The 13,041-nt window shown below is 43.9% G+C and overlaps 1 protein-coding gene across 1 annotated transcript in view; it reads right to left on the reverse strand.

The window, feature by feature from the left end:
* The window catches only part of CNIH1 (cornichon family AMPA receptor auxiliary protein 1), a 50,250-nt gene extending 48,002 nt beyond the window's left edge, over nt 1–2,248 (reverse strand). The window contains exon 1 of the mRNA XM_030214898.1: nt 2,124–2,248. Within this exon, the coding sequence (XP_030070758.1) occupies nt 2,124–2,204 (81 nt within the window). The 5' untranslated portion in view covers nt 2,205–2,248. The remainder of the gene's footprint in view (nt 1–2,123) is intronic.
* Nucleotides 2,249–13,041: the final 10,793 nt, after the last annotated feature.

Raw genomic sequence — 13,041 nt, forward strand, 5'->3', positions numbered from 1 at the left:
TTGCCAGGGGGGAGGGAGCACAAGCAGGCAGCCTTTGCAGCTGCCTACTTGTGTTTCCTTCCTCTTCCAACAGCTCCAGAGCACCCCTATAATTAGCTCAGTAGTTAGGCGCTCTCTGCATCGCCCAGAGTGCTCAGTAAAATACTAAGCTCATTTGCATGTGATTTTCAGTGACTGCTAATGGCACGTTAGAGCCACAGAAATCCCCTTTGTGCATTGCTCACTAAATGTTTGCTTTAGACTAGCTAGAACCAGTCTAAAGCAAACATTAACAGCACGGTAAGCTTTACGCATCGGGCCCTTAGTGAAAATCTCATCTATTTACAGCACTTTTGGAACTGAACAGCAGCAAGCCTCTGAGAAATTTGTGTTTATAGGCTTACCCTTCTCAATCAAAAGGGAAGCAAGATACTGACAACTTGTATTGCATGCTGTAAGCCTTTCAACAGATGACATCTCTGCTGCCTTGAAAAACATTAGCCAGTGGAAAGTAATCTCAGCTAGTCAGTCAATTCAGAAAAATAGTTGAAGGCATTTTTTTTTTTGTCAGACAAGTCGCTATTTAAAGACATCAATTCTAGCTCTATCCTTTTGTTCTGTTTCTCGGCCTCCTCCGTTAACAAGATTTATTCCTAGGGAAATTCTGCACAACAGGGAATTTATGCCACACAAAAGTCTGTGCAGATCTAGGCGGCTGCAGAGTTGGCTATAGGGCTTCAGCCACACCACCTACACAATTGGGAGGAGGATGCAGGAACATAAGCCCAATAGGAGGTATTATCAAGCAGCTCTTTCTTGACTGTAGTTCTGGCTTCAGAAGGAAGCCAGCAAAGCAGCAAGCAGTGCTTTTAGCATCAAGTAAGGAGCACTGCTTAACTGATTCCTTTTGCTAGCAGAAAGACATCTAGGGAAAAGGAAGTTTGTAGTGGAATGGTACTGATGCCAAGAGTGTTTAAGAGGATGGTGCTGTTGGGGGATGGCGCTGATGCTAAGGGCTGCAGTGGAGCAACTAGGGAGAAGCAGAGGAAGCTGGGGTGGGTGTGCCTGAGGGAAAAGAAGGAGACAAACAATGGTACCTCAAGCCTAAAGAAAGGTAGAGTCAAAAAGGGAGGCAGGATGAAATGCACAAAACTTACATAATCTGAAGGAGGGTTGAAGAACGAGCTCGTGGGAGGAAGGTAAAAGGGGTTAGACCTGGAACTCAGAAGAGCTGTGCTTTATGATAGAGAAATTATGCTTACAAAAATAACACTGGAAAAATCCCCTAGGACTAAAGATTTTTATTTTAGTACAAGGGACACTTTACATTATCTACTCGAGTACAAACACTAAATCATCAAATTCCCTCCTGTGATAATGCACCGAAAGCAATGCAATTAGTTTTAACGTCCTTCCCACTAGAGTTTGAAACGAGGCGATGCCGTATGTTTGACTTCTCATTTACTGGAAAAAGCCTCTCTCAGACATCGTCTCCAAATGTAGTAGCACAAGTAATGGTGGAAGAGATGCGGGCACAATTAAAACCCATCATTCCGTAATGCCTTTTGACGCGATATAAAGAGCAATTAAAAGCAGAATACTTGTTCTGTTATACCATGTAAAATGAGTTTATCTTGTTGGGCAGACTGCATGGACCGTACAGGTCCTTTATCTGCCGTCATTTACTATGTTACTATGAATGTTCTGAAAAGAAAGCGGTGTTCATAGATAAGGTCTCCTGCCATCATCTATGTTACTATAAACATTCTCTACAAAGGCTTGTGCTCGGAACTGACTGTTGAATGGCTTTTAGAAGCAGCAGCAGCAGCCGATCAGCTTGTCATAACATCGGCTCACCATACCCAAGGAGCAAACGTGGGCTGAAGAGGGCACGGACTGCAGACAAACAGCCTGGCCTTCTCATCCTTCCACAGGGCTGGACACTCTCTAGGGAATGCACCATAACAAGGGCGGATTCACTTTCCAGCTCGTAACCCTGGAAGACGCGCCTGGCCCGGACCGTCAGTCTCCCACCTCAGAGCCAACGCGGCACCCAACTATACAGTCCTTTCCCTCCCTTCTTGTGGCCACACCGGGAAACCGCCGCCAAATGAAAGAAAGAGAGAGAGAGAAGAAACACTCACATGCCAAATAGCGAAAAAGATGAGCGCCGCCGTTAAAAGCAACGCCAGCATATAACAAAAGGCCGCAAACGTGAACGCCATCTTCGGGCCCGTGAAGACGACCTGGCACAGGCAGCCTGCGCCGCACAGGCTGCCGGGTAATATCATTCACTCCCCGTCCCCGCCCAATCCAGAGGGGTGGGGCGAACAATACAGTAGGTGCTCACTTGAAAGCTGTACGTATGGGTGGGAGATTTTAGCGGCGGTTTGACTGACGGTATAGATGACATAGGTGAACGACTTTTAACAGCTAGTGTCGGTTACGTTCGGTTTTTTTTTTTCTAGAATAAGATGACATTAAGGTGTCCGAAATGGCCTATAGTTTTTCTTTATCAATACAAAACTTGGGAAAACAGGTTTTGCGCTGTTCTGTAGGGAGGTGGGTTAGGAGGATACAGCGGGAGAGTTAAGATACTGGTTATCATCAGTTAATTTTGCTGAACAGAAAGTTACGAATGCCCAAAAGCTTTGCTATCCCCTCTCCCACATATCTATCTATCTCCCAGTGGCCTAGTGGCAACCCTGCCCTCTCCCTGTTCCCCATGGGCTGGCATCTCCCCTGCCCTTCCCAATCGCTCCCCCCCCCCACTCCCTCCGCCTCTTCCCATCCTGTTGCACACCAGCATTACATATAAAACCTTTTTTTTTTTTTTTAAACACGTCCTGGGTACTACAGAACTCAGCCCCATTCAGAAACCCACCAACATTTATATTTAATGTTGGCGGATTTCTGGGTGGAAGTGAGTTTTGGAATGCCCAGGTAAAAAAAAAAAAAGTTTTATATTTAATTTATTAAACCTGGGTAGTGCAGAGCCGACCCCCACCAGCACTACACATATTAAAACTCTTTTTTTTTTTTGTTACCTGGCTATGAGCTTCCTATAGAAGTCTTAAATATCAGCTTTTATAGTCATTTTTGCTTATTATAAAATGATTATTAAGTGCATAACAGCATAGAAGTGGAGGAGTAGCCTAGTGGTTAGTGCAGCGGACTTTGATCCTGGGGAACTGGGTTCGATTCCCACTGCAGCTCCTTGTGACAGTGGGCAAGTCACTTAACCCTCCATTGGCCCAGGTACAAAATAAGTACCTGTAAAACGCTTTGAATGTAGTTGCAAAATACCACAGAAAGGTAGTATATCAAGTCCCCTTTCCTATATTGCATATTTTTATTTGACAGCATTTTTCAGGTTTTGTTCAAACTTCAAATACATATATGTTGTGTTTATGCAATTAATCAAACTTTTCTTAGATTTACTATACATAGTAGGAGTAGGTGTACCAGCCCTGCAAATTAGGGCTGCACATTTGTTTGAAATTATACAAGAAATACAAAGGTCATTTCCCTTGCCATGTACTTTCATATATTTTTTTTTTCCTGTATCAGGTTAGGAAACAACTCCAAAAGTTCAAGTTTCTTCTCAATGTCTTTACATTTCAGGAGGATTTTTCAGTGTTAATAGCTATGCATTAGAAGGCATATACCTTCAAAGAGGAGCTAACTTGCATCTTAGGCAGTTGGCTGTAACTAGCTTGCTTGCATTGCTAGTAATCATAGTTCCTGGTTTCTCATTGGCCTAGCAGGTACCAGCTCATGGTAGGCTTGAGCATTTCTGTGCTGGTTTCCTATTGCTTCAGTTTTTCATGCATTTGATTCTTGTTTGCCTTACTTTCCTGAAGGCTCAGGTTTACAGCATCTTGGCAAGTCCTTTATTTTCAGTAGTTTGTATTTTTGTACTGTATACACTTCTTGGAGATACAATGGCAATATGACTGATGTTGAGCAATCCTAGATCTAGTCTAGTATTTAAGCCTCAGCAGTCTCTCTTAAGGACTCTGTGACAGAATAAAATAGCCAAAAGTAAAGATACTGAAAGACTAACTCAATCACCTACATTAAAAAAAAAAATCTGATATAAAAACTTAGATCACAATTGGAAGTGGCCTTGTGTTTCTCCTTCTCTCCCTCGGTGCAGACACAATTATCGCCTTCATGCACTCTAGTCTTCATATAGATACTTTCAATAAATAGCTCAGGCATCATCCCAGCAGCTGGCCTGCAAACCTGACTACACTTGGCAATGTTGCTACTATTCGTAGTAGATCATCTCCAGCTGTTACAAATGATCATTTTCACTTTCCCAGTAATGAAAGTGCCAGAGGCAGATTATGTTACAGGTATGAACAAATCTTAAATTACAGCAAGTACCTATAATCCCTGACAGGGCACATGGCAGTAAATGTTTCAACACCTGGTCTACAATTAGTCCAATCAATTTAGCTTTTGATTGTGTGTGTTCAATGGTCAGAATATGGAGTTAAAAAAAATCTTTCCAATGATAATAGCGTTACGGGAGTTCCATATTCTCATACCTATTTAAGTATACAAACTGCCTGTTCAATTATTATAGCTAATGATGTTTATGTCACAGAGATGAGTGTATGACTGAAGTTATTTTAGACCTATTATTTAGTATGCATCCATCGACTTTATCTAAACCCACTCCTGATTAGTCCTTTAGAATTTAATGTATCTAAAAAGTCATCCAATTACAGTAAAAACCCTACAATATCATCAAATGAAACCTGAGATCACAAAGTTCGTACAGCCATTAGTCCCTAATGGGGATATTTGTTTTGGAAGTCATACACAAACCGCTAAGTTATTCCATCCAGTGAAAATTATTTTGATTAGAATCAACTAAACAAAAAAAAAAAACTGAGTGGATGTGAGGTCTACCTGAGCAACACTCTCACAATCAAAGCAAAAAGAGTCAATGTAATTGCAAAAAAAAAGTGTGAACAAAACAAAGCAAATATGCGCTACACTGAAGGAAAAGCCTCAAAGAGCTCCAGCTCCAAAGATCTATAGAGCTAAAGAAGATCAAATCGATCTATACTTCATCATTGGCTAAAAAACATTCCAAAATAAATGTGTGGAAAACCTCACAACTGAAAATGATTGCTATGTATAAGTAAAAAACAATTTTCATTAATAAAGCAAAATCCAATACAAACTAAAGGACTCCATGAAAGGTACTTAGCTTTAGCAAACTTTCAAATGTCCCTCCTAGATTAAAGCTGAACATCTACTGCTTATGTAGAGCTAAATCATAAAACATTTTGATCAGGAGAGACTAACATTTTGAGAGGGTTCAGGTTGAGTGGATCCAGAATAGGGGAAGGGGCCCAGAAGTGTCCATGTTCATTCTTTTCATAGTCCTCTTTTGAGAGGCCAGCATTCTTGGGCCAAAGCATCTGCTAGACTGTGACAAGAATGCTCAGAGTAGCCATGAGGGGTTCTGAACAGGAACACAATTAAGCAGAGAGTAGTCTCTGTGCAACTTGTTCCAGTGGGGATATACGTACCCATGGGAATTCAATCATGCTCTAAGGAAGGAGGGGTCTGCTTTTGAAGAGGTACTGGATTAAGGCTTAGAGGCAGCAAAGATTTCTTCTGTAATCTAGGTTCCGGTCCAAATGCTTCTCAATAAGAGAAAAATTACACCTTGGAGAGACAGAGACTCATATTCTCATGCTAAGCATCAACATTGTATATGCCAGCAGAGGACAATGACTCATTTTATACATGATACCAAGAAAGGGAGCCCAAAACATGGCATGGCTTTAGTATCCCAAGAAAAGGGCCACATGCCAGAGGGAGGGAAAAAAATCCTACTACTGCTGATTAACTATAGGTTTTAAAAAATTATTATTTATGAGGATTTACAAAATACAATTCCAAGCTATAAACTCTTGTCACAGAAAAATACAGCAACCATATTTCACAATGTGGAGGAAAATAAAGTCAGATTAACCATAGTTTTAAGTCTCTGGACTTTTTTTCTTTAATCATGGTTGCTAGCTGAACATAGTTTACATGTTGCCAAATAAACTGAGTGAGCTGATAGAGTAATACTGGGAAGGACCAGCAACTACTGTAGCTTGCTACAGGCTACTTGAAAGCCTAGTTCAGTTAAACATTAGAGCCTCCCTTGCATTTTTAGTTGCATATGAAAACAAAGACAAGGAATCTCCTGCTAAAAGGTGCACCTGGTTTTAATTTACACATACATACAGTCTTATTTAGTTGTTTTCCTAATTGTTAAAGGACTCAAAATAGCCTTATTACAAAACACAATTAGAGACAGGGGTTCTGATTTGCATACAAATAGAGAGAATAACTAAATGAAGGGCTGCTGTATCATCGGACTGTGAGTCCACTAGAGACAGAAAAAGTACCTGTATATAAACCACTTAGGAGACAGTATACTATATCAGATCCCTTCCCTGTTATCAGATCCTTATATTTAATACTTCAATGTATTAGTATGTGTGTTTTTATCTAGCTTGAACCGCTGAAAACCTTCTCTTCATATATAAGATTGTAGGACCATATTTCTTCTTTCTATTCTCCGTGTTTAAGCCTTCATTGTCCTAAAACAAGTGCAGGTGCTATGATAACTGTACTGCATACCTATGCAGTATCTACTAGCTACACATTTGGTTTAGAAACAAAAGTAAATATTTATATAAAACAGTTACTCACCTGTAGCAGATGTTCTCTGAGGGCAGCAGGCCAAGTATTCTCACATCTACATGACATCATCCACTGGAGCCTGGTGCAGACAGCATCCCACCACACATGCACGGGTGCCTTCCCACTTCACGTGAGCATAGGTTCCTCAGTAGGATAATATAGATTAAGGAATACAACTCCCAGGGGAGATGGGAGGTTATGTGAGAATACTTGGCCTGATGTCTCAGAGAACACCTGCTACAAATGAGCAACTTCACTTTCTCTGAGGACAAGCAGGCCAGTTGTATTCTCACATCTAGAAATCCGTAGCTACCAGACTCACTGAAAAACACCACCAGGACAAGAGGATCTTGAAACAGTGAGGCATTAAAGTCAATCAACCTTAAAATTATATACAAATCTAGTTGTGAAGGTGCAGTCTGAAACATAAACTGGGTCTAGGAGGGTGGAGGCTGAAGGACAGTCTGACTGAACCAGTTATCATGTCAGGTATCCTGTGAATGTGTGGACCAAAGACCACATTGCAGCTTTGCAAATCTCCTTGATGGAGGCTGATCCTCAAATGGGGCCTGGGCATAAGTGAAGGTGATGCAATCTACTAGCCAACTGGAAAGAATGCATTTGTGGGTAACTACTCCCATCCAGTATAGGTCAAAAGAAATAAAAAGCTGGGTGGACTATATGTGCTATAGTCCACTCCAGTTTGAAGGCTAACGCTTGCTTGTAGTCTAAAGTATGTAGCACGATTTCACCAGTATAGGAATGTTGACTTGGGGAAAATGTTGGCAGAATGATTGACTGGTTAAGACGGAATTCCAACATTACCTTAGGAAGGACCTTAGGGTGTGTGCAAAGAACTACTCTGTTGTGATGAAATTTTATATAAGGTGAAACAGTTACTAACACTTGAAGCTTACTGACCCTGCAAGCTGAAGTGACCACCAGCAAAAATATAACTTTCCAGGTCAGACAGTTCAGATGACAGGAGTCAAGTAGCTCAAATGGAGCCTTCTTCAGTTGGGTGGAACAATGCTGAGATCCCATAACACAGCCAGAGGTTTTGAGGGGGGGTGCTTTGTCAACAAACCTCTAATCAACTTAACAACTAGACGCTGTTCAGAGATGGGCTTACCTCCTACACCAAGACGGTAGGCACTAATTGTACTGAGATGTACCCTTACAGAGTCAGACTCAGAAAGGTGCAGTTTTTGAGTAGGGCAAGAAAGATGATCTAGAACCTTATCCTCACACCAGATGGCAAACCTTCTTCATTTAAGAAAATAAAACACCTCTTAGTGGATTCTTTCCTGAAGCAAACAAGATTTTGGTGACACCTTCAAGCATATTCAAGGATCAAAGTTCTACAGTTTCAACATCTAGGCAATGAGGGCCAGCAACTGGAGGTTGGGATGCAAAAGGGACCCCTTGTTCTGCATTATGAGGGTCAAACACACTCCAATCTCCACAGTTCTTCAGAGGACAACTTCATAAGAAGTGGGAACCAGATCCAGCCAGTAAGGGGCAATTAGGATCATAGTTCCTCAATGTTGCTTGAGTTTCAGCAGAGTCTTCTCTATGAGAGGTAATTGGAGGATACATATACAGAAGACCTTTTTCACCCAATGGAGGAGAAAGGCACTGGATGCTAGTCTGCTGTATGATCTGAGTCTGGAGCAGAACTGAGGGACTTTGTTGTTGAGATGAGTTGTGAAAAGATCTACTGCGGGAGTGCCCCACTCTCAGAAGATCTTGTGGACTATGGTATTGAAACACCACTCATGAGGTTGTATTAACCTACTCAGTCTGTCTGCCAGGCTGTTCTTACCAGCCAAGTATGTGGCTCACAGTACCATCCCATGGAGGACAGCCCACTGCCACATCTATACCATTTCTTGACAAAAGGAGTAGAATCACATAGGGGCTCATTTTCAAAGCCCTTAGATTCCTATGTAAGGCTCCAGCTTGTTTATAAAGTACATTGCAATATGATGGTCTGTTTGAATGAGAACTTAGTTCTGTAACTAATCTCTGAAAGTCTTCAGAGCATTCCAAATAACCCTTAGGTCTAAGAGGTTGATGTGGAGATGTGTCTCCTGAGCAGACCATATTCCTTGTGTGAAGCCCATCTAAATGAGATCCCCATTCCAAGTTTGATGCATCCATTGTCAACACCCCCTGAGGAGGTGGAATTTGAAATTGGAGTCCAAATGTCAAATTCAACTGAATTGTCCACTGGAGGTAATGAACCAGCTCTAGAGGAACCTGGATGACATCTACTGGGTTCCTAGAAGCTTGAGATCACTAAAACCAGAGTCTACTGGGTACCTCTCAAATGGAGGCAAGCCCTGGGAACGGCATGCACTGTGGAGGCCATGTGGCCTAACAATTTCAACAGCTGCTGAGCTGGGACCTGCTTGCTGCTTTGGGTTTGCGAGGCAAGCACCAGCAAGGCATCTGCTCTTGCTAGGTGAAGAAAAACCTGAGCTTGCTCCATATTGAGCAGGGCTACTATATATTCCAATCATTGGGAGAAAGTGGGGCTGGGGTAGTTGATGAGCTCCAGCACTCGACTAGTTCTCCACATTAACTCTTGCACTTCCTCCTGCGATGTACTCTTGACTAGCCAATCATTCAGGTAAGGAAACGCAAACTCCCAGTCAATGTAGCAATGCTGCAACTATAGCTAGACACTTGGTGAAGATATTAGTAGCTGACACAAGGCCAAAAGGCAGAACGTGATACTGGTAGTGATGTCTCCCTACTCAGAATCTGAGATATGTTCTGTGACTGGGAAGTATTGAAATGAGAGTATAGGCATCCTTCAAGTCCAGAGAGCATAGTCTATCTTTCTCCTGAATCATGGGAAGGAGGATGCCCAGGGAAATCATGAACTTTTCTTTGACCAGGAATTTGTTTATGGCCCTTAGGTCTAGGATGGGTCAGAATCCCCGTTTTTTGGGGGGGCACAAGGAAGTAGTTGGAATAGAATCTCTTCTTCCCCTGGTGGCATGGGTTTGACTGTATTGGCCTGTAGAAGGGCGGAGATTTCCTCTACAAGTACCTACTTGTGTAGAGAGCTGATGTAAGAGTCTCGGTGGACTATTTGGTGGTTTCCAATGGCAACAAAGTGAATAACCAAGACAGATTACTTGAAGAGCTCACCAGTCGGTGGTTACAAGGGGCCACCTTTGGTAGCAAAAAAAAAAAAAGTTTAGCCTTCTTCCACTGATAGGCTGTGTGGGATGGTTACTTGGATTGCAGCTATGCTCTCCTGGAGCCAGTCTAAAGCTAATCCTTTACTTTGATTTGGGTGCCAGCTGCATCTTTTGTGGACTGGACCAACGTGGCTGCTAAAGTTGGAGCTGCTAGGTAGAGTGGGAAGACAGCAGAAACCTATGCCTTTGAGAGTAGTAGGTTCACTGCCTAGGCCCACTCAAAAACCTCCTAGTTGAGGACGATGTCGCTGGAGGTTGCTGAGAGAGGGACTGAATGGTGTCAGTATGTTTCTTGATGAGGTCTGCAGCCTCCTTCACCTTATCCCTCAAAAGATTATCTCCTCAGAAAGGTACATCTGCTAACCTCTCGTGAACCACTGGTTAAAGATCAGAAATGTGCAGCCATGAGTCTATGCACCCTCACATTCATAACATTGAGGCTGGATGCAATATCAAAAGGTGTCATCGTGCCCCAGCCAGATATGTCCTGCACTCCAGCTGCTTTTTGGCCAATGGGCGAGACTCAGTGGCCTGCTCCTGATAGTGAAAGTCCACAAGTAAGTGTACTGCACACTAAAGACTTCAAGGATATGCTCGTGTACAGCTGGTAGGTCTGGAGACTGTTAACAAGCATCGAGGCCCGATAAAGTTCCTTCCCAAATGAGTCCAGGGTCCAAGCTTCTCTACCTGGAGGAGCTGAGGCACAAGTCTTAGCTTATTTGAGGGTAGATTCAACTACCAGGCAATGAGGCGGCAGTTGTACCCTCAAATCTGGGAGCCTTCTGGATACGATACAGAGTATCCATCTTCTTTGATAGAACCTACATCAGCGAATCCTTAAGGATAGGGTGTAATGGAACTGTGACCCCTTCTTTAGGAGGAGATTCATATTCCAGGACAGAACATCTGTGCCCTAGGCTTGTTCTCCATTTCCAATGTAAATGGGATGGCCGAAGCCATTTCCTTTACAAAACCTGTGAATGAGACTCTCAAGTGGAGATTTACATCTCTCTTGAGGCTGGGAGAGATCCTAGGGGCCTCCTTCTCCAGAAAGTAGGTGGATTATTTATTTAAAACGTTTATAGACAGCACTCTTACAATTCTAGGTGGTTTCTAAAATAGATACATAATAAAATCTTTACAAATAACACATTGTACTTCAATCATGAGCAGTTCAAATCAGACGCCTCACAATACTCCAGATGGGCACAATGAGTCCGTGCCTGTGCAGGCTCAATGGAATCATGTCCACACCCTGCAGGGCACAGAGGTACAGTCCTACTTTCACTCTGGGGAAGCTTCCTCCTCCAATGTAGAGAGCAGTATTGCATGGGTTGATGTCAACATTGACAACCGTTGAGGTGCTGAAAGCCGCTCCACAGGCAGAATGGGGGCTGAGCTGCAAGCAACCTTGATGCCCGAGTAGTGTGCAGCTGAAACATCTACACCAGCTGACCCAGTATGGCTATTCTTATGTTCTTAACAGCTCCTCCCTGAGAATGGCCTGGTACCACTCATTGAGTGTAGGCATTAGCAAAGGATGAGGAGCCGGTTCAGGGACATCCCGAGAAAGGGCCGGTGCTAAACGGAAGCGGGAACCTGGCTGCTTGGAGACTGATGCACTGGCACCTCCATCAAAGAGGGGGTGCAATCCTCTCAGTGCTAGCGTCGGGTACTGTTGATGATGATGCCACTGCCACAGTGCTCCTGGCACCATGCTTTGAGAAGAGGATAGATGCTTATGCTTCTTTGGCTTCCCTTGACATGAGGACAATGTCGAACCTATATGCATCCTCAGTGTCAGGTCCGATGCTGACCAGTCCTGGGACCTGCTATCAGTGTCCCTTGTTAAGGGAGATGGAGATCTCCTTGATGAAGTCTAAGCAGCCACTGAGGTCAATGCTTCCAGTACCAACGGACTGACCTTTGAGAAGCCAAAACATTTCTCCTGCTGGACCCAACATGCCCTCAAGGTAAAATTATGTATAATCATACCTGATAATTTTCTTTCCATTAATCATAGCTGATCAATCCATAGACTGGTGGGTTGTGTCCATCTACCAGCAGGTGGAGATAGAGAGCAAACTTTTGCCTCCCTATATGTGGTCATGTGCTGCCGGAAACTCCTCAGTATGTCGATATCAAAGCTCCATCCGCAGGACTCAGCACTTAGAGAATTACACCCACGAAGGGACACTCTGCCCAGCTCACCACCGCCGAAACGGGGGAGGGGAATTAACCCAGCTCATCCCCACACAAGTGGGGGAGGGGAATCCGTCCAGCTCATCCCCGCGGAGCGGGGGAGGGACACCACACCCGCCGATGCGGGGGGATCTGGCTTATCCTGCAACCGCAACCGCGGGAGGAGCTGACTGACCCTAACACCGCCGAAGCGGGAGGGGTACAAAGCTGCCCTACAGCCGCACGAAGCGGGAGGGAGTGCCGGCAGAATTTATGTCTCAATCCAGCCCCGAAAAACGGGGGGGAGAGGAATGCAGCAGCTCACTGTAACACAAACTCGTCTCAACTCTTGAAGAATCCAAGTGAAAAAACTTGAACACGAAGTCTTTCTGAAGTAACTGAAGACTAAACTTGAACCTGAAATGCAACCAGAATAAAAACAGTACAGATATCTGGGAGGGGCTATGGATTGATCAGCTATGATTAATGGAAAGAAAATTATCAGGTATGATTATACATAATTTTACCTTCCATATCATCAAGCTGATCAATCCATAGACTGGTGGGATGTACCGAAGCAGTACTCACCCAGGGCGGGACATTGAAATCCCTGACCTCAACACTGAAGCTCCAAACCGGGCCTCCGCCCGTGCAGCCACCGTCAAACGGTAATGCTTGGAGAATGCATGAGCTGAAGCCCAAGTTGCCGCCTTGCATATCTCTTCCAAGGAGACGGATCCGGCCTCTGCCATCGAGGCCGCCTGAGCTCTTGTGGAGTGAGCCTTCAGTTGGATAGGCGGCACCTTCCCCGCGGCCACATAAGCCGCTGCCATGGCGTCCTTGACCCATCTTGCCACTGTAGGCTTAGCAGCCTGCAGACCCTTACGAGGACCTGCAAACAGGACAAACAGATGATCCGATTTCCGGAAATCATTGGTCACTT

The sequence above is a fragment of the Microcaecilia unicolor genome, chromosome 9, assembly GCF_901765095.1.
Source record: "Microcaecilia unicolor chromosome 9, aMicUni1.1, whole genome shotgun sequence".
Lineage (NCBI taxonomy): Eukaryota > Metazoa > Chordata > Amphibia > Gymnophiona > Siphonopidae > Microcaecilia > Microcaecilia unicolor.